General features: G+C 43.8%; 1 protein-coding gene across 1 annotated transcript; it reads right to left on the reverse strand.

Moving 5' to 3' along the window:
- Window positions 1-4,938: 4,938 nt before the first annotated feature.
- LOC120915986 (phospholipase A2 inhibitor and Ly6/PLAUR domain-containing protein-like) lies at window positions 4,939-21,967 on the reverse strand. The gene is made up of 5 exons (XM_040326828.1): window positions 21,861-21,967; window positions 13,187-13,303; window positions 9,045-9,194; window positions 6,429-6,569; window positions 4,939-5,174 (listed from the first exon to the last, which is right to left on the reverse strand). Exons 1-5 carry the CDS (start codon window positions 21,910-21,912, stop codon window positions 4,981-4,983), a joined length of 654 nt encoding a protein of 217 aa, XP_040182762.1. The 5' UTR covers window positions 21,913-21,967; the 3' UTR covers window positions 4,939-4,980.
- Between the last annotated feature and the right edge of the window lie 525 nt (window positions 21,968-22,492).

Below are 22,492 nucleotides of genomic sequence, written 5' to 3' on the forward strand. Positions count from 1 at the left end.
GAGGACAGAGGGACGCCGTGGGAAAAGGATGCCGTGGAAAGAGGACAGAGGGACGCCGTGGGAAGAGGACAGAGGGACGCCGTGGGAAAAGGATGCCGTGGAAAGAGGACAGAGGGATGCCGTGGGAAGAGGACAGAGAGGGACATTGTGGCGGTCAATAAGGCCTAGAGAATAGCAGGTTAGGCACTTCCTAATGGCTCAGTCGTTGGGAATAGTAATGAATAATGGCCAACAGGCCCTCTTACCAGACCCAGCAAAATCGCAGCCGGCCGGCCGCCCCCCGCAAAGTGCCGCCCTAGGCCTGGGCCTTGTCGGCCTAGGCCAGAATACATCCCTGGCTGTGCATGCTCTCAAATTGTCCGACAACAAATGTGTTCCATCGGATCATCCGATCGTGTGTACACAAGTCCATTGGACTAAAATCCAAAGTACAAACACGCATTCTCAGAACCAATGCAAACCATAAAGACACCGGGCTAGATTCAAGTAGCCCGCGGTAAGTTTGTGCGGGCGTAGCGTATGTTATTTACGCTACGCCGCCGCAACTTACACGGGCAAGTGCAGTATTCACAAAGCACTTGCTCCGTAAGTTGCGGCGGCGTAGCGTAAATCAGCCGGCGTAAGCGCGTCAAAATCAAATTTGCTAGAGGTGGGCGTGTTTTATGTAAATAAAACATGACCCCACGTAAATGACGTCTTTAACGAAGGGCGCATGCGCCGTTCGTGAAAGATTCCCAGTGCGCATGCTCGAAATTACGCCTCCTAGAAGCAGGAGCAACGCTACGCCGGAAAAGCCTTACGCAAGCGACGTAAAAAAAAATTCCGCCGGGCGCACGTACGTTTTTGAATCGGCGTATCTAGGTCATTTGCATATTCTACGCCGAAAACGACGGAAGCGCCACCTAGCGGCCAGCGTAAATATGCACCCTAAGATACGACGGCGTAAGAGACTTACGCCAGTCGAATCTTAGGCTAATTTCGGCGTATCTAGATTTCTGAATACAGAAAGTAGATACGCCGGCGCAGCTTTGAATTTACGCGGCGTATCTATAGATACACCGGCGTAAATCAATGCTGAATCTAGCCCAACATTAGCAGAAGTTGCCCAAAGGTAAAGTAAAGAGCTAAAAAAACACGTGGTTTGGTGAATGTTGGCCAAAAAAGTTCTGCCGTCTGTATGCAGAACAAGTTCACAGCCAACGAACTTCGGACAAAAATCCACGGAAAAGTCAGATGGAAGTCCGATCGCGTGTATGAGGCTTTAGAAGTACAGAATATACTAGACATGCGCACACTGAAATATTTTGTTTCGTAACTTAGTTTTCGTCCGAAAAATACATTTATTTAGTTACTCCCGAAATTTGTTTTTATTTATTTAATTTTTCGTTAAAAAAAATGCATTCGTCCGAAAATCCAAATTAAGGTCAAATCTGTCATTGAAGGCTTATGGTGTCTGTCGAATGTTCTAAGAAGAAAAAAAAGAAAAAAAAAGAAGATTCGACAGAATCTTTAACCACTTAACACCCATAATAAAATGCAGCTAAAGGACCTGGTCAGGTTTTGCGATTCGGCACTGCGTCGCTTTAACAGACGATTGCGCGGTCGTGCGACGTGGCTCCCAAACAAAATTGGCGTCCTTTTCTTCCCACAAATAAAGCTTTCTTTTCATGGTATTTGATCACCTTTGCGGTTTTAATTTTTTGTGCTATAAACAAAAATAGAGCGACAATTTTGAAAAAAATGCAATATTTTTTACTTTGTGCTATAATAAATATCCCCCAAAAATATATAAAAAACTTTTTTTTCCTCAGTTTAGGCCGATACGTATTCTTCTACCTATTTTTGGTAAAAAAAATCGCAATAAGCGTTTATCGATTGGTTTGCGCAAAAGTTATAGCGTTTACAATATAGGGGATAGTTTTATTGCATTTTTATTAATTATGTTTTTTTTTACTACTAATGGCGGCGATCAGCGATTTTTTTCGTGACTGCGACATTATGGCGGACACTTTGGACAATTGTGACACATTTTTGGGACCATTGTCATTTTCACAGCAAAAAATGCATTTAAAATTCATTGTTTACTGTGAAAAGGAAAGTTGCCGTTTGGGAGTTAACCACTAGGGGGCGCTGTAGGGGTTATGTGTGACCTTCATGTCTCTCTATGTCGAATCTTTTCTCTCTATGTCGAATCTTTTCTCTCTATGTCGAATCTTTTCTCTCTATGTCGAATCTTTTCTCTCTATGTCGAATCTTTTCTCTCCATGTTGAATCTTTTCTCTTTATGTAGAATAATATTGGACTAATAGAGTTAAGGTTAGGCACATTTGACCACAACGAAAACGAAAATAAAGCATTTGTTTATGTCGGATCTTTCGGTTTTCATTCTCTGTGCTTTCGTTATCGTTTGTTAAAACGATAACGAAAATACCTGAAATTCGGACGAAAATGCATTCGGACCAAAACGAAGGCACATGTTTAGTATATACCACAACCATACATGCTAAACGAACACTTCCCTCTGCTACGCACATTGGATTTCCAAATAAAACCGAGACATTTGTAAATCTGTATTACATTTTTTATTTGTAACATAAAATGTTTTATTCAAATAGTAAAAAAAAATGAAATGAAACAGCAGTTTACAAACATTGCAATTGTATAAAAGCAAAATTTACATCACTCTAGTGCCTCTTTTTCGTGTAATCTGTGCTCAGCAAAACATTATCAATTGTGTTTATAATAAAACTTTTTTTTTTAATTATCTACTATCTTAAAGCGGAGTTCCACCCTAAAAATTAACTTTCTATTAACAGCTTAGCTTGCCTTTAATTTTAAAAAATATATATATTTTTGGGGATATTTATTATAGCAAAAAGTAAAAAAAAAATAGATTTTTTGTTTTTAAATTGTCGCTCTATTTTTGTTTATAGCGCAAAAAATAAAAACCGCAGAGGTGATCAAATACCACCAAAAGAAAGCTCTATTTGTGGGAAGAAAAGGACGCAAATTTTGTTTGGGAGCCACGTCGAAAGACCGCGCAATCGTCTGTTAAAGCGACGCAGTGCCGAATCACAAAACCTGGCCGGGTCCTTTAGCTGCATTTTGGTCCGGGTCTTAAGTGGTTAAAGATTCTGTCTTCTTAGAACATTCGACAGACACCATAAGCCTTCAATGACAGATTTGACCTTAATTTTGATTTTTGGACGAATGCATTTTTTTTTGCGAAAAAACGAAAAAAATAAAATTTCGGGAGTAACTAAATAAATTTATTTTTCGGACGAAAACGAAATGACGAAACAAAATATTTCAGTGTGCGCATGTCTAGTATATACTGTACTTCTAAAGCCTCATACACGCGATCGGACTTCCATCGGACTTTTCCGTGGATTTTTGTCCGAAGGGCGTTGGCTGTGAACTTGTTCTGCATACACACGGCAGAACTTTTTCAGCCAACATTCACCAAATCACGTGTTTTTTTAGCTCTTTACTTTACCTTTGGGCAACTTCTGCTAATGTTGGGCTAGATTCAGCATTGATTTACGCCTGCATATCTATATGTGATTAATTTTAGCTTGCAAAAAAAAAAATTATGCCCGGAACCCTGCATTAACCACTTAAGACTCGGACCTTTATGCAGGTAAAGGACCTGGGCAGTTTTTGCGATTCGGCACTGCATCGCTTTAACTGACAATTGCGCGGTCGTGCGACGTGGCTCCCAAACAAAATTGGTGTCCTTTTTTCCCCCACAAATAGAGCTTTCTTTTGGTGGTATTTGATCACCTCTGCGGTTTTTATAATGTGCGCTATAAACAAAAATAGAGCGACAATTTTGAAAAAAATGCAATCTTTTTTACTTTTTGCTGTAATAAATATCCCCCAAAAAAGATATAAAAAAACATTTTTTTTCTCAGTTTAGGCCGATACGTATTCTTCTACCTATTTTTGGTAAAAAATAACGCAATAAGCGTTTATCGATTGGTTTGCGCAAAATTTATAGCGTTTACAAAATAGGGGATAGTTTTATTGCATTTTTATTAATATTTTTTTTTTTTACTACTAATGGCGGCGATCAGCGATTTTTTTCGTGACCGCGACATTATGGCGGACACTTCGGACAATTTTGACACCATTGTCATTTTCACCGCAAAAAATTCAATAAAAATGCATTGTTTACTGTGAAAATGACAATTGCAGTTTGGGAGTTAACTACCAGGGGGCGCTGAAGGGGTTAAGTGTGACCTCATATGTTTTTTTTCAACTGTAGGGGGGGCGGGGCTGGACGTGTGATGTCAGTGATCGTGTTTCCCTATAACAGGGAACACACGATCAATGACACTGCCACAACGAAGAACAGGGAAGCTGTGTTTACACACACACCTCTCCCCGTTCTTCAGCTCCGGAGGACCGATCGCGGGACACTGGCGGCAATTGGGTCCACGGGTGCCGCGGTCACAGAGCTTTGGACCGGGTCGCGACCCCACGGCTGGGCTTAAAGGGCCACGTAGAGGTACGTGGATGTGCCCAGCCGTGCCATTCTGCCGACGTATATCGGCGTGAAGGGGTCCTTAAGCGGTTAAGCTTAAAACAAAATGTGTCTGTTCCACAAATCAACCTTTTTGTCTTAGTTTCTAGTCCAGTGATGGCGATCCTTGGCACCCCAGATATTTTGGAAAAACATTTCCCACGATGCTCATGCACTCGGCAGTGGAGTTGAGCATCATGGGAAATGTAGTTCCAAAACATCTGGGGTGCCAAGGTTCGCCATCACTGTTCTAATCTAATGCCGCGTACACACGATCAGGCTTTTCCCCGGCCAAATCACATCGGAATTCTGACGGATTTCCATCGGAAAAAAATAGAACATGTGTCCATCGGAATTTCCGATGAAAAAACTCCGCTGGGGCTACACACGATCGGAAAATCCGATGAATTGCGATCGCGTGTACGGGGCATCACATTACTTTTTTTTTTTGCATTTCAGATCAATAACTTTAAAAAGAAAATACAAATCACAGCCGGGAGGTAGAAGCCTTTCTGGAGACCGGTACTTCCATTAGTGCAGATAAATTTTACCTCCGTGGATATTCCTTGGGTGCTACTAGTTTGGCTGCCAAAATCGCAGATGCTTTTTGTGGCACAGCCACGTACTGCTGTTGCTCCTTCTATGTGGCCTGTAAAAAAAAAAAAAATAGAAAAATAAATTAAAAGATTAAAACCGTATTCTATGCTGCCTGTAAAAAAAAAAAAAAAAAAATATAATAAAATTTGGAAAATTTACATTATCAAATAATATATATATTATATTATATTTAAAAAAAATTAAAACTGTAATGGCAATTTGATCTCTAACACCTACACGTATCAATAAGGTCTTAAAATTGGAGGCTCCAAATGTGGTTATTTGCTCTTATTATTTTTTTTTTCTTCAATTAACTTTTTTTTTGATAGTTGTAAAGTCAACCAACTGATCTACGGAAGATTTACCCCCCTTGATGAGTTTGAACTCCTGTGACTCGTTTTCAGCAGACAACAGGCTGAAGCCCGCTGTCGGCTGGTGTCACAGAGCCGGTCCAGGCTGGGGCAAGATCGCGACAATATGGTTGGGAAACCGCCCACAACCCTGGACTCAGCCTCTCAGCGAGGGGGGGGGGCAGGGCAGAGAGCCGGTGACTTATGCTGCATACACACGAACGGACATTCTGACAACAAAACCGTGGATTTTTTTTTCGACGGAATGTTGGCTCAAACTTGCATACACACGGTCACACAAATTTTGACGGAAATTCCGAACGTCAAGAACGCGGTGAGGTACAACGAGCCGAATAAAATTAAGTTCTATAGCCAGTGCAGCTCTTATGCTTGATTCCGAGCATGCGTGGAATTGTGTACACACGATCGGAAATTCCGACAACAAAAGTTGTTGGAAAATTTGAGAACCAGCTCTCAAATTTTTGTTGTTGGAAATTCCGACAGCAAATGTCCGATGGGGCCTACACATGGTCGGAAATTCCGACAACAAGCTCCCATCGAACATTTGTTGTCGGAAATCCCGATCGTGTGTACGCGGCATAACTGTCATTGGCTCTCTGCTGGAAGAGATCTGAGAACCAAGCAATTAGAGGTAAGTTTGGGCACCCCAAGTCAAAATTTGTATTAATGTGCATAACGAAGCCAAGGAAAGATGGAAAAATCTCCAAAAGGCATCAAATTACAGATTAGACATTCTTATAATATGTCAAAACATTCAGCCCAAGTCTAAAAATCTGTCTATAGGTGCATTTTGGTTCAAGATGAATGGCACCCCAATGCAGCTCACTGTGTGGAACGTGTAACATAACACAAAACAATAATGGTGTTTAGCACGTTTTACTGCCATTCAAAAATGAAAATGGGTAAATGCCACCGGCTTGGTCTGTAATACTGACCTGATATTTTTGTGGTCTGGAGAAGACACATGTTCTCATCCCCCGTACACTGCATCGTATCTGATGTGTTACACGAGGTGGAGTCAGCAGATAAACAGGATGGGCACGTCAATCCATTGGATCCTGAGGTGTCCCTTGGCACTAAGGTAAAAAACATAACAGGTATGTAATGGCATCAAATTGAACAGAACCTATATTATCGTAATAAACAAAGGGTCACCACGCTTGGTCCTTCTGACAATGATGATGATGTTAATAAAAGGCAGGGCCGGCCGGCCACAAACATGTTTTGAAAAAAAAAAACATCAATTGCCGCCACTGTGCCCATCAAACGCAGCCACTGTGCCCATCAAACACAGCCACTGTGCCCATCAAACGCAGCCACTGTACCCATCAAACCCAGCCACTGTACCCATCAAACCCAGTGTCATAGACCTTGGAATGCAGAAGTGTTCCTCCTTGAAATCTGTTACACAGTGGGGGGGGGGGTGTCTTCTGCTCTGTCTTAAGGCTCCAGACGGCTCCATTGTTCTGACAAGATATGAAAATCTACATTCATCTATCTTGTATATTTACTAGGGTTAGAATGTAAAATTGAATATCTTAGACAGAACAGTAGGGTAGAGGTCTCCCATATTCTGTCTTTTCCCTGCCACTTAAGCTTATGTTTCTAAATTCTATTTGGTATTACACATTGCAATATATTGCAACATATTCTCAACATATTCTCAATAACATGTTTTTCCCATTCTCATGGCCGAACAAATGTCTCATGTAAAATAAGAGATGTTCCGCCTTAATGAGCTGATAAGAAGTCTATGTAAACAGTAAACAGTGTGTCTGGAAAAACCCTTCCATTCCTTTTTATTACTTGATAATTACCCCTCACATATAATCCATCTCTCTAACGATCAAAATAACCATTTCACATGATGCGCTAATTAGGTCAGGATGACCGGTTTTACTCATTATATATGTGTGATTTATGGAATCTTGTGAAATCTTGTGTAATCCAAACATTGGGCTTCGTGCCCTGCGTAGACTCTCATGTTATCAATTTCTTATAAAATGTCTGTATAAACCTTATGTATCATCACAACCCTCCCCAAGGCTTTGGGAGGTGTGATCCTGTATGCAGTGTATTCTGAAGTAAACTTACATTGAAGACGAATGCAATTGTCTGCTGTCAATGACTTACATTCAAAGACTGACGTATCAGTTCTGTGTCTGGCTATTGTGTACAGTGATTGCCCCCTGGGGCTTCTGTCTCATTACACATAACAGTCCCTCTATTCAAGCTATCGGATCAATCCCTGCTGAACCCATTTTCAAGTCCTCATTTGCATGGCTAGGAGGACCTGAAGGAGAACTACATGTACTTTACAATTGACCAATAGAAAAACGGTTGTTGGGGGCGGGATGTTCCAAATTCTGTAAAAAAGTGTGTTGTGTGCTTCCAATAAAAGTCTTCCTGTTTGAACTTACATACAGCCTGCCTGGTGTTTGTTCTAATGGATCCCGAACGGCACATAGCTGTAGTTCGGATCCCAGAGCCTTGGATGACCGAACCATCAGACGTTGCGATCTGCAAGCTGACTCAATAGTAGCAGAGGAGTGTCCATCAAACCCAGCCACTGTGTCCATCATACTCAGCCACTGTGCCCATCATACCCAGCCACTGTGCCCATCAAACGCAGCTACTGCAAACCCAGCCACTGTACCCATCAAATGCAGCCACTGTTCCCATCAAACGCAGCCACTGTGCCCATCAAATGCAGCCACTGTGCCCATCAAACGCAGACACTGTGGGCCAAATCCTCAAAAATCCTGCCTAACTTATCTTTTCCCATTTAAGTTACACTGACTTAAAATTTCTACCTAAGTGCCCGATCCACAAAGCACTTACCTAGAAATTTCAGGCCGTGTAACTTAAATGTCTCCGGCGCCAAGGCGGTCCTCTTCTGCAGGGGGAGATGACAATTTAAATGAGGCGCGCTCCCGCGCCGGCCGTACTGCGCATGCTCGTGACGTCATTTTCCTGACGGGCAGCGCGGGAAATTACGTTACGCCGGGCTTTGTGGCGCAGGAAGCTGAATTTTTCTGTCGCAGAGAAGCAGATACTTGCTAGGGCCATCGCCCGATATGGGCGTTATCTGCATGGCCCTGAGAGCCGGAACACCTCCCCGGCCAAGAGGAAGGAGATCATCCAGAAAATCACGGATCAGATCAATGCGGCGGGGGGGGGGGGAGACGAGGACCCCCAGTGGGATACAAAAGAAGATCAACGATCTTAAGAGCCTGGTCCGTGACAAGATGGCCAAGATCAATGCCCATGCCACGGGCACTGGAGGAGGCCCAGCCTGCCCCATCAGGCTGAGTGAGGAGGAATGGGCAGTGGCCCGGTGTTTCCACCCACAGCAGGTGGTGGGCCTGCCTGGCTTTCAATCTGATTCTCCTGTGAGGACAGGTACGTTTCAGGTTTTTCTATCTGGTGATTAGCATGTGTGGGTGGGGGAAGGGAAGATGTGCCAAGTGTGTGGATCCTCCAGTACAAATCCTTTGGCAAGTAAAAATAGCCCTATATGTGTATTTAGCTGTTTATGTGAAGGCACTTACTGGAAGGAAGAGTCGGGGTGCATTCATTCGTTTCACAACATGATGTGGCCATCTTCATTCTTGCATTGTGGGGAAGGCTCATACTTCCTCTCTTGTCACACTGGTGCTGCGGTACACATGACTTCCCATATGATTTTGAAACAAGAAGACCTACAAGTAAACAAAATATATCATTCTCTGCAACAAAAACAGACAAGGATTAAGGCGTCCTATTATAAAACTGAGATGAGCAGCGATCCTGATTTCAAATCATTAACCATTTATGAAACTGAGTTAGGGTTGCCACCTGTCCGGGATTCACCCAGACAGTCTGGGTTTTGAATCGTGTGTCCCAGGGGCAGAATGACCATTTGGGCACTCGGGTACTGCCCGAGGGCCCCATGCCACTAGGGGGCCCCATCAGGGTTGCCAGCCTCAGTAAAACCAGGGACAGTATGTAAAAATCTGTGTTTTTTTTTTTACATCTGTCCCTGAAATGTCCCTTACCGACATCCTTTGAGTCTAAAAGGTTATAGCTGCCCCGCCTCTCCAGTACCTTGTCAGTGTGTGTATTCTGTGTGTATGTATACTCTGTGTGTGTATACTCTGTGTGTATACTCTGTGTGTGTATACTGTGTGTGTGTATACTGTGTGTGTGTATACTGTGTGTGTGCATACTGTGTGTGTATACTGTGTGTGTATACTGTGTGTGTATACTGTGTGTGTGTATACTGTGTGTGTTTACTGTATGTGTGTGTATACTGTGTGTGTGTATACTGTGTATACCTGTGTATACCTCCTCCAGCAGTACTGCCCATTCAGCTCTGCCCGCCTCCTCCTTTAGCTCCGCCCGCCTCCTCCTTAGACTCCGCCCGCCTTCTCCTTTAGCTCCCCCCGCCTAATCCTTCAGTACTTCAGTAATGCCCATTCAGCTCTGCCCGCCTCCTCCTTCAGCTCCGCCCGCCTCCTCCTTCAGCTCCGCCCGCCTTCTCCTTTAGCTCCCCCCGCCTCCTCCTTCAGTACTGCCAATTCAGCTCCGCCCGGCTCCTCCTTCAGCTCCGCCCGCCTTTTCCTTCAGCTCCGCCCACCTCCTCCTTCAGTACTTCCGTACTGCCCATTCAGCTCCGCCCGGCTCCTCCTTCAGCTCCGCCCGCCTTCTCCTTCAGCTTCGCCCGCCTCCTCCTTCAGTACTGCCCATTCAGCTCCGCTCGCTTAAGCGGGGGGGGGGGGGGTTGCTTGCAGTTCTGGAGCTTTGATTATCAGTGCGGGAAATTTAACCCTTTTGCGGGACTGCGGGAATATGCAGTCAGTGCGGGGAAATCCCGCAGAATCCGTGCTTGTTGGGAGGTATGCTGTATGTGTGTGTGTATACTGTGTATGTATGTGTATGTATACTGTATGTGTGTCTGTGTATACTGTATGTGTGTGTGTGTATACTGTGTATGTATACTGTATGTGTGTGTATACTGTGTATGTATACTGTATGTGTGTATACTGTGTATGTATACTGTGTATGTATGTGTGTGTATACTGTGTATGTATACTGTGTATGTATACTGTATATGTATGTGTATGTATACTGTATGTGTGTATGTATACTGTATGTGTGTGTATACTGTGTATGTATACTGTATGTGTATAGTGTGTATGTATGTGTATGTATACTGTATGTGTGTGTATGTATACTGTGTATATATGTGTATATGCATACCCAACACACTTACCAGCTAGCCACCCCCCCCCCCCCCACATAAAAAAAAACGAAAAACAAATTACACTGTCAACTATTTGCATTAAAATGGAGGTCTTATTTGCACAACATGTACATCTATATGTGAAGGCAGCACTGCCTTGTTAAGTTCCTCCTGTGTAGTGCGGCCCTAACTCTAATTCTTGAGGATCTCCATGTTGATGGATATATATAAAGAGTAGGTATGGCTGAAGGCAGCCCATTTCTCCTTGAAGGCGGAGGGGCACACCAGAAGCCCAACAAAGCCCAACGGCAGCTGAAGGCTGGTACGTGTGTGGGGAAAACGTATTTATACTGTGTGAGGATCTTCCATGTGTACCTTACTTTAACCACTCAAGGCCCGGACCATTTGGCTGCCAAATGACCGGGCCACTTTTTGCCTTTCGGCACTGCGTCAATTTAACTGACAATTGTGCGGTCGTGCAACGTTGCTCCCAAACAAAATTGACGTCCTTGTTTCCCACACAAATACTGTATAAATGTGACTGTCAAGGAAGGGGTTAACCACTAGGGGGGCGGGGAAGGGGTTAAGTGTGTCCTAGGGAGTGATTTAAACTGTTAGGGGGGTCGTGGCTTACTGTGACATGTCACGGATCGCTGCTCCCGATGAGAGACGTAAGATTGGGGGGGTGATCAGACTCCAGCGGTAGGTGCGTTTTCCAGTCCAGAACTGAGTTTTTAGGGGCCTGGTAGCCCACTTTTATTTAAAAGCACAAAAGTTAACAAATACAACAGTATTTCTGCATCTTGCAGAACCAACAGTTTAGCCTCCTGGCTTCCATACTTGTCATCCGGCTGTTTTAGGCCTTTAGCCTAGGCCTAAGTTCTGTTCCTCAGAACAAGCGTCTCTGACTCCTCTCAGAGGGAGTGGGAATCCACCTGATTCCCAGGAACAGACTTCCTGTCTGTGGGGTGGGGCTCTGAGCCATGTCTAAAAAAGCCCAAGACGCAGCTGTGCAATTAATGTGTCTTTCTCTCCAAAATCTGGCATAAACCAGCAACCTTTCACGTAGCACAGAGTCCCACCATCACAGAGGGAACAGATGATCAGTGTTCTGTCACTAGGCAGAACAGGGAGATGCCTTGTTAACCACTTAAGGACCGCCTAACGCCGATATACGTCAGCAGAATGGCACGGCTGGACACAAGCACATACTGTACCTGTACGTCTTCTTTTAGTACCCAGCCGTGGGTCGCGCGCCCGCGACCCGGTCCGAAGCTCAGTGGCCGCGGGACCCGTTCGCCGCCGGTGTCCCGCGATCGCTCACAGGAGCTGAAGAACGGGGAGAGGTGTGTGTAAACAAACCTTCCCCGTTCTTCACAGTAGCAATGTCATTGATCGTCTGTTCCCTGATATAGGGAAAGGCGATCAATGATGTCAGACATCCAGCCCCGCCCCCCTACAGTTAGAAACACAGATGAGGTCACACTTAACCCCTTCAGCGCCCCCTAGTGGTTAACTCCCAAACTCCAATTGTCATTTTCACAGTAATCAGTGCATTTTTATAGCACTTTTCGCTGTGAAAATGACAAGGGTCCCAAGAATGTGTCAAAATTGTCCGATGTGTCCGCCATAATGTCGCAGTCACAAAAAAAATCGCTGATCGCCACCATTAGTAGTATAAAAAAAAATGATTAATATAAATGCAAAAAAACTATCCCCTATTTTGTAAACGCTATAAATTTTGCGCAAACCAATCGATAAACGCTTATTGCGATTTTTTTACCAAAAATATATAGAAGAATACGTATCGGAATAAACTGAGGAAAAATTTTTTTTTTTTATATATTTTCGGGGGATATTTATTATAGCAAAAGTAAAAAATATTGCATTATTTTCAAAATTGTCGTTCCATTTTTGTTTATAGCGCAAAAGATAAAAACCGCAGAGGTGATAAAATACCTCCAAAAGAAAGCTCTATTTGTGGGGGGAAAAAGGAAGCCAATTTTGTTTGGGAGCCACGTCGCACGACCGCGCAATTGTCAGTTAAAGCGACACAGTGCCGAATCGCAAAAAGGGGCCTGGTCCTTTACCTGCATATTGGTCCGGGTCTTAAGTGGTTAACAAAGGCATCCCCCCGTTCTGCAGTTCTGTGAGCCCCGATCGCGGGACACCGGCGGACATCGAGTCTGCGGGTCCTGTGGGCACGGTCACGGAGCTCGCTTGGGCGGCCGCATGCGCGCAACTGCTAGGGGGCAGGTTCAAAGCAACGTGTATATATATATGTTGCTTTGCTTGCCCGTGCCATTCTGCCGACGTAAATGTGCGTGAGGCAGTCGGCAAGCGGTTAAAAGCTAATTATAGATTGTGCACATAAAACATAAAAACAATCCGGGGGCCTCTGATGTGAACTGACGCTTGTGAAACTCTGACATCAAATACACATAACATTTTATTTATTGGATAACTTACCCAGAGCCCAGCTTTCTGTGGCTATAGCTCCACACACAGAGCGAGAAAGACAAGTCACACTGGGGCCGGTACATGAGTCCGATGTAGAAGAACACTCCGTACAAGAGAGCGAGTATCCTAAAGAGAGAGGGAATACAACACAGGATGAGAATCAGCCATAGCAGCCCTGACATTTCACCAAAAAGTTGTGTTTGCACTAAAATTCATTTCCTGAAAAAACGTGTTTGATAAAGCAGAACTTCACCCAAAAGGGAAGTTCTGCTTTAATTTGAGGGGGCAAACTGGCAGCATTTGATGGGCACAGTGGCAGCGTTTGATGGCACAGTGATGACAATTGATGGGCACATTGGCGACAATTAATGGGCACAGTGGCGACAATTGATGGGCACAGTAGTTGCATTTGATGGGCACAGTGGCTGCGTTTGATGGCACAGTAGCGAAAATTGATGGGCACAGTGGCGACAATTGATGGGCACAATAGTTGCATTTCATGGGCACAGTAGTTGCATTTGATGGGCACAGTGGCTGCGTTTGATGGCACAGTGGCGACAATTAATGGCCACAGTGGCGACAATTGATGGGCACAGTAGTTGCATTTGATGGGCGCAGTGAGGCTGCAATTGATGTTTGTTTTTTTTCAGTTTTTTTGTGCAACGGTCACCACCGTTTACGATATCCATTCCATCAACCACGACAGCTTATCCGACAATCGAGCCGACAGGAACTGATCCATTACATTTCCCAGAATAACGAGACCGACAAGCTCTGTTACTGGTTTCAAAATGTATGAATGACTTTTAATGGTTCCTTAGCTTTCTTATATACAGTACAAATATGTTACAGTAATCAAAGGAACAAAGACACACTCCACCCACACATCACACAATGGGGCTTCAATCACATTCTTTTAGATAATGACATTCAGTTGAGTTAATTATCCCCCAGACACAAAACACATTCCTTTACTAAACATAATTGACATGCTAATTCCCTACCCCTGAAAGGAGACATCTGACCTTGCAGACTTAATTAGTACAATGGACACAAACAGTATTAGCGTTAACACAAAGGAATGTCTAGGAGCAGACGTAATTAACACCTCAAAAGCATGTGTCCCCCCATTGAATGAAAACACTGGATTTGGAGTCAGACTTTAACAACTTGTAATATTCCAAGATATCCTGCAAAACATGAATTATCAGTAACGTCCCATCTCATGTATAATTAATATTTCTCAGTCACCCTATGCCCAAAAGGGGCACAGGATGACCCTAGACCCACAAGTCATTAGTGATGCTGGCACAGGTGTACCCCCCATCCTTCAAAGGTCTCTGGGTGTCACGGGCCATTCAGTTTGCGCCCCCCCCAAAAAAAACGTGAGCACCAGCCGCCACATCGATCTCTCCACGGCTTCTCGGCTCTTCATTGGATAGATTGATAGCAGCGCAGCCATTGGCTCCAGATGCTGTCAATCAAATCCAATGGCGCGGCCACCGGGTGTCGGGGCCTAGTCATACACTTGGCGTCTATGTGTATGATACGGGTGCGCGCCCCCCGAAAGGTAACCCCGACCGGAGAGAGCTTCCCAGAGGGGGTTATCTAATGCGGGGAGGAGCCGCGAGATCCGCTGAGGGACCCCAGAAGAGGAGGATAGGGGGCCACTCTGTGCAAAACTAGCTGCACTGTGGAGGTAAGTATGATGTGTTTGTTATTAAAAAAAAAACAACAACAAAAAACGGAGCCTTTAATATCACTTCAAGCCCTCTCGTAATCTCTCTCAATGGTTAAAGGGGGCTTAGAATAGCGATAGAGGACAAAGGATAGTCATATCTCCCTGGAAGGGTCTATGGACTAGAACAGGGGTCTCCAAACTTTCTAAGCAAAGGGCCACCTTACTGTTCATCAGGCTTTAGGGGGCCAGACTGTGGCCATCGGGAGTAGAAAAAGGTCCCGGCATCAGTTGGAGTAAACCATGCCCCACCTTTGGTATCGGTGAGAGAAATTGTGCCCCATCACTTGTGTCATTGGGAGGAATTATGCCCCAATTGTTGGTGTCTTTGGTAGGAATTGTGCCCCGTCATTGGGCCCCATTGTTGGTGTCATTGGGAGGAATTGTGCCCCATATTTAGAGTCTTTGGTAGGAATTGTGCCCCATCATTGGGCCCCATTGATGATGTCATTGGGAGGAATTGTGCCCCATCTTTAGAGTCTTTGGTAAAAATTGGGCCCCATTCTTGATGTCATTGGTGGTAATTGTGCCCTATCATTGGGCCTCAGTGTTGATGTTATTGGGAGGAATTGATCCCTATGTTTAGTGTCTTTGGTAGGAATTGTTCCCCATCATTGGGCCCCGTTGATGATGTCATTGGGAGGAATTGTGCCCCGTCATTGGGCCCCATTGTTGGTGTCATTGGACCCAATTGTTGGTATCATTATGAGTAACTGTGTACCATTGTTGGTGTCAGTGAATGAAATAGTTCCCCAAGGGCCGGATAAAAGCAAGTAAAGGGCCGCATCCGGCCCCCAGGCCGCAGTTTGGAGACCACTGCACTAGAATATGAGATGCTCTTCACTTTTTCTATTTTGTCTATAGCATGCATTCCATTTTTAGTGTGGAACAAAGATAAACGGGTAAAACGGCAATATGGAATTTGTAGTCCTAGCCTATCACCAGATGGTAATACACGAAAGTATAACAAGGGTGAAGTCTGTCAAACAAGGTACAGTGGAACTTCCGTTTTAGACCCCTTTCAACACTGAGCTGCCCGTAACGTCGGTGGTAAAAGGAGCGGTAAACACACAAAGATGCGGCTGGCAGGACTTTTTTTACCGTCCTGCTAGCGCAAAGCTGGAGACAATGGAGCAGCTGTTTTTAGGCAGGTGCTATTTTTAACACTAGAGCGCCTGCAATACGCCCTCATTGTGAAAGGCCTCGTACACACGCTCATTTTTTTCGGCAAGAAAACATGCTCGTCGTACGTGCTGACGTCACCGCGTTCTTGCCTTTCAAGAGAACCGCGGTTCTTTTAAAAGGTCTGTGTGTACACTCGGGCACAGTGGCGGTTCGCTCCCTCTGGCTCTCGCCCAAATGTATGAATGTATGTTATTGTTGCCAGCTGCCACTGGTTTATTCAGAGATGGCCTGAACTTGAGCGCCGGCCACCTGAATAACGGCAGCTGGTTGGCTGTGCGAGTACAGCACTCGTCTCCCGGATGTCTTATCCTCGGGACGTACGGGGGGTGCGTTCCTTGGATAAGACTGACGTCCGTCTCAGCCAATCAGGTTCCCCAATTCTGGTTATCGGTAACCTGATTGGCTGAAGCGTCACCAAGGCGGGAGAAGACATTGGGACATGGAAGGAGTAAGGTAAGTGCATTTTACAGGGCACAGCGGCGACAATGGGCACAGAGGCGACAAAGGGCACAGTGGTGACAAAGGGCACAGTGGCATCAATGGGCACAGTGGTGACAAAGGGCACAGTGGCGACAATTGAAGGGCACAGTGACATGCACAGTGGCAACAATGGGCACAGTGGTGTCAATTAAAGGGCACAGTGGTGACAATTGGCACAGTGGCGACAATTGGCACAGTGGCGACAATTGAGGGGCACAGTGGCTGCGTTTGATGGCATGGCACAGTGGCTGCGTTTGATGGCATGGCACAGTGACTGCGTTTGATGGCATGGCACAGTGACTGCGTTTGATGGCATGGCACAGTGACTGCGTTTGATGGCATGGCACAGTGGTGATAATTGATGGCACAGTGGCTGCGTTTGATGGCATGGCACAGTGGTGACAATTGATGGCACAGTGGCTGCATTTGATGGGCACAGTGAGGCTGCAATTTTTTTCTTTTCGTTTCGTTCAGATCAGGCAGTGATTGCGATTGATTGCCAGAGGTTACAGCATATCATTACCACTTACTGACTGGTTGCTAGAGGTTACAGCACACATTACGGCTCACTGATTAGTTGCTAGAGGTTACAGCACATGATTTATTCTTGTTGATTGATTGCTAGAGATTATTGTACAGTAATACTGCTCACTGATTGGTTGCTAGAGGTTACAGCACATCATCTCTTCACTACAGAGGGGCATGTGACATATGAATGCCGCCTTTATTTACATATGAATGCTGCCGGCTTCAGCTATTTACATATGAATGCCACCTCTATTTACATATGAATGCTCCATCTTTTTACATATGAATGATGGTTATTTACATGTAAACACAGGGTCTGCAGGTGAGTCATCTGTACACAACAATAGGGCAAAACTGACGGCACCATAAAGGGGAAGTTCCATTCGAATGGCGCCACCCTTTGGGCTGATTATGCAAATTTCCCTTCTCATAACTTGTTTCTCTGAGCATGCGTGTTTTTTTCCCTGTCATTAAAGCCTACACACGACCGTTTTTCACGACGAGAAAGACGACGTCAAAAACGACGAGAAAAAATAGAGCAGGTTGTACATTTTTAATGGCCATTTTTCACGTCGAGAAAACTGCTCTGGAGCCCGCACACGACCAATTAAAAAAATTGCATTTTTCTCGTCATGAAAAACGGTCGTGCGTACGTGGCATGAGGATTTGTAAACTGTAAATGATTACATTTGTTCCTGGGATTCAAAGGTGACACAAAGCTACAGGAAGGTTTCGGAGGAGGAAGCCAACTTTTTTGGGGCTGGTGCCAGGACTTCTGTTGGCAGAGACTTGCACTGGGTGCCGTGAAGCTCTGACCTCACGTACCGTAAGCAGAAACAGTCTTCTATTCTTATTCTGTTATTTTTTTTCCATATCCCAGTATCTGATGTTCTCTATGATACGTCAAAATTGGCTGTTTGCCGAAGGATCTTGCCTAAACTTGAAAGATTTTGTCCGATCTGATGTTTGTCTGTTGGACAATGTTCAAGATTTAAAGGTGAACTCCAGACATATATATATATATATATATATATATATATATATATATATACAGGGCTTTTTTTCAGGGGGAACTTGGGGGAACTCAGTTCCACCACCTTTGGCTCAGACCCTTTGGTGCCTGCTCACCACTATCACTTGTAAACACAGAAATCTGGTTTCTGTGTTTACAAGTGACAGCTTTGTAACCCCCCTGAACTCTGCACTCTGTATGTAATGCAATTCTGGTATTTAATGCCCCTTTAAGAACCTTCTACTGTTTGTGAAATCTGAACGGGTCGTGGTTGAGTTCCTGCACCTATTTTCTGAGAAAAAAAGCTCTGTATATATATATATATATATATATATATATATATATATATACACAGGCCCGGACTGGCCATAGGGCAAACCGGGCATATGCCCGGTGGGCCGCAGTGGCCCGCGGGCCGGTTGCGGCCCGCAAACGGCCCTCAGCAGGCCGCATGTCACGTCTCTCCAGGGGTGTACCAAGGGGTTGCAGGCTGAGAGGGGATGCCCAGTTTACCTAATAGCAGAGATCCCCCAGAGAGAGATGAGCTGGGCGTATAACAGCCAGCTCTGACATTTCTCCCCTCCCCCTGCTGCCCGCACGACCAGTTGGAGGAGAGGAGCAGCTTCTACTCCTCCCCCTCTTCTCCTCTTTTCCTCCTGTATCTGCCCCGCCCACTCTATCCGACAGACACTGTTCTGCTGCCTAAGGGATGTGGGCGGGAAGATTCAAGCTAAAGCCAAACAGAAAGGAAAGATGGAGTCTGATATCCATCCATCCAGTCAGTCCCTCCTGCCTCTGAGTGAGTACTGTAAACTGATGTAGAGGTGCCCTTCATTCCCTTCCCTCTCTCTCTCTCTCTCTTCACTTTTCTTTCTTTCTCTCTCCCTATTATCTATCTATCTATCTATCTATCTATCTATCTATCTATCTATCTATCTATCTATCTATCTATCTATTTATATCTCTCTATCTATCTATCTATCTATCTATCTATCTATCTATCTATCTATCTATCTATCTATCTATCTATCTATATCTATCTATCTATCTATCTATCTATCTATATCTATCTATCTTTATCTATCTATCTAACTATCTATCTTCCTTTCCTTCTTTCTTTCTTTCTTTCTTTATCTATCTTCCTTCCCTTCTTTCTTTTTTTTCTTTTTTTCTTTCTATCTTTATCTATCTTTCTTCCTATCTATCTATCTATCTATCTATCTATCTATCTATCTATCTATCTATCTATCTATCTATCTATCTATCTATCTATCTATCTATCTATATCTATCTTTCTTTTTTTTTCTTTCTTTCTTTCTTTATTTCTTTCTTTCACCCCACATCCCATCATTAACCCTACCGCGCCCCCCCCCCCCCCGGCTGCTCAGTCTAAAATGCCTGGGCCTATTTTTTTTCCCAGTCCGGGCCTGTATATATATATATATATATATATATATATATATATATAAAAAAACTTTAAAGTAGTTGTGAATATTATAGACCAGTGATGGCGATCCTCGGCACCCCAGATGTTTTGGAACTACATTTCCCATGATACTCAACTACAATGCAAAGTGCATGCGCATCATGGGAAATGTAGTTCCAAAACATTTGGGGTGCCAAGGTTCGCCAAAAATGTAAAAAAAAAGAATTTCTTCATGAATTTAGGTTGATATGTATTCTTCTTAGGGTTGTCCCGATACCACTTTTTTGAGACCGAGTACAAGTACCGATACTTTTTTTCAAGTACTCGCCGATACCAAGTACCGATACTTTTTTGTTTAATGTCATGTGACAGTGGCGTTTTTCTTTTTTACACAATTTTTTTTTTTTTTTAGAGGGGGGGGGGTAGTGGATTGTCAGTGTGTTTTTTTTTTGTTATTATTATTTACATTTTATTTTTAAAATTATTTATTGCAATTTTTTTTTCTTTTTTTTTAATCAGCCCTGTTGGGGGGGGGCTTTGGTGAGATATCAGGGGTCTTAACAGACCTCTGACATCTCCACTTTAAGACAGAGAAAAGGACTAAGGACACAGATTCCCCAGTCCCTTTCTCTGCAGCCTCAGCTGAAATGAATAGAGAGAAGCTTCTCTCCATTCATAAACTGAAGCATCGTAAACACAGGTTACGATGCTCAGTTATGTGAATGGACAGAGTCAGTGATCACCGACTCTGTCCATTCGGAAAAGGTAGGAGCCGGGTTTAGCCTAGTGACATGTCACTGATCGTCTGTTCCCTGTCATCGGGAGCAGCGATCAGTGACATGTCATTCGTAGCTACGCCCCCTAACAGTTAGAATGACTCCCTAGGACACACTTAACCCCTTCCTCGCCCCCTACAGGTTAACCCCTTCACTGCCAGTCACATTTACAAAGTAATCAGTGCATTTTTATAGCACTGATCGCTGTATAAATGACAATGGTCCCAAAATAGTGCCAAAAGTGTCCGATGTGTCCGCCATAATGTCGCAGTCACGATAAAAAAAAAAAAACGCTGATCGCCGCCATTACATTAAAAAATATTAATAAAAATGCCATAAAACCATCCCCTATTTTGTAGACGCTATAACTTTTGCGCAAACCAATCGATAAACGCTTATTACGATTTTTTTACAAAAAATATGTAGAACAATATGTATCGGCCTAAACTGAGGGAAAAAATGTTTGACTTTTTTTTTTTTTTTATATTTATTATAGCAAAAAGTTAAAAATATTGTGTTTTCTTTCGAAATCGTCGCTCTTCTTTTGTTTATAGTGCAAAAAATAGAAAACCGCATAGGTGATCAAATATCACCAAAAGAAAGCTCTATTTGTGGGGAAAAAAGGACTTGAATTTTTGTTTGGGAGCCACGTCGCAATTCTCATTCAAAGTGCAACAGCGCTGAAAACTAAAAATTGGTCTGGGCAGGAAGGGGATGAAAATGCCTGGTATTAAAGTGGTTAAAAATCGCAGATCGCCGCCATTACTGGTAAAAAAAATATATAATAATAACAATTCTATAAAATCAATAACCTATTTTGTAGACGCTATAACTTTTGCGCAAACCAATCAATAAACGCTTATTGCAATTTTTTTTTACTAAAAATATGTAGAAGAATCAGTATCGCCCTAAACTGGGGAAATTTATATATATATATTTTTTCAATTGGGATATTTATTATAGCAAAAAGTAAAAAATATTTTTTTTTTTTTTTAAATTGTCGCTTTATTTTTGATTATAGCGCAAAATAAAAACCGCAGAGGTGATCGAATACCACCAAAAGGAAGCTCTATTTGTGGGGAACAAAATGATAAAAATGTCATTTGGGTACAGTGAAGCATGACCGCGCAATTGTCTTTTATCTTTACTACCCCTCTACTCTATTTTTTTCTTATCTAGTAACGATATAGTCCCCCTGCCCCCTTGTTTTTTGGTCTATTGGGCCTTTGGGGTCCCTCCAGTCCTTACTCTATACTAAAATGACCGCGCAATTGTCATACAAATTGTTACAGCGCTGAAAGCTGAAAATCAGCCTGGGCAGGAAGGGGGTAAAAATGCCCGGTGTTGAAGTGGTTAAAGCACCAATGTCTAGGTACTTCTTGGTGAGAAATCCTCTCTTCCAATAATGTCTTCATGTTAGATAATGTTTTCAATTTCTGAGTTTTAGCTGAAGAAGTGCAAATATTCTTTAAAAAGAAAACAGTGCATTCTTTTAAGGACGTTTGTAAAGTATTTCTTAAAGATTATAAAACACTCACCAGATGCTACCAAAGCTGAGAACACCCAGAGAACCTGGAGAAGAGACGCCATTATGAGAGGTTGCTGTGTCTAGGTCGGTGCCCGGAAAGAACTGACTGGAAACAAAAAACTTTTTTGTTTGACTTTTGAGTGTGGGAGTGGCTCTTTTGGAACAGATTATTATGTTTACATTTCGGGATTCTATTCCTCTAAATCTGAAGGAGAAACGAAACTCTGAAAAGTCTTCCTCTAATCTCATATTCATGAGCAGGCCCGGATTGACCATAGGGCAAACCGGCCCCTTCGGGGAGGAGCTCTCCGCGAAGCACGTGTAGCGGGCAGCTATTTTCTTTGCTAGCCTTGCTTTAAATTTAGGGGTTAGTCAGAGGATTAGCTACCTCTGACCTATTTTGTGTTCAAATTTGAACCTCTGTTCCAGCCGTGGCTGTACTGCAGGTGACCACTATTGTTGTCTGGGGTGTCAGTTCCACCCCAGGCCAAGGGTGGCAGCAGTCAGATCCAGGTGTGTTGGGTGTCCTTTCTCGGCGGCCAATCAGTGAGGGTTGATTGCCTCGCTGTGCATGCTGGGGAGGGGTATTTAAGGGACAGACGTCACAGGTGCTGGGTTCGTCGTCGTCCGCCCCGGGCAGTC

This window comes from Rana temporaria, chromosome 10, assembly GCF_905171775.1.
Source record: "Rana temporaria chromosome 10, aRanTem1.1, whole genome shotgun sequence".
Lineage (NCBI taxonomy): Eukaryota > Metazoa > Chordata > Amphibia > Anura > Ranidae > Rana > Rana temporaria.

Coding starts and splice junctions, on each gene's coding strand:
- LOC120915986 (XM_040326828.1), bottom strand. CDS start 21,912: ATGGCGTCTCTTCTCCAGGTTCTCTGGGTGTTCTCAGCTTTGGTAGCA. Junction 13,304..21,860: donor CTCAGCTTTGGTAGCATCTG/GTGAGTGTTTTA, acceptor CTCTCTCTTTAG/GATACTCGCTCTCTTGTACG. Junction 9,195..13,186: donor CACAGAAAGCTGGGCTCTGG/GTAAGTTATCCA, acceptor GTTTACTTGTAG/GTCTTCTTGTTTCAAAATCA.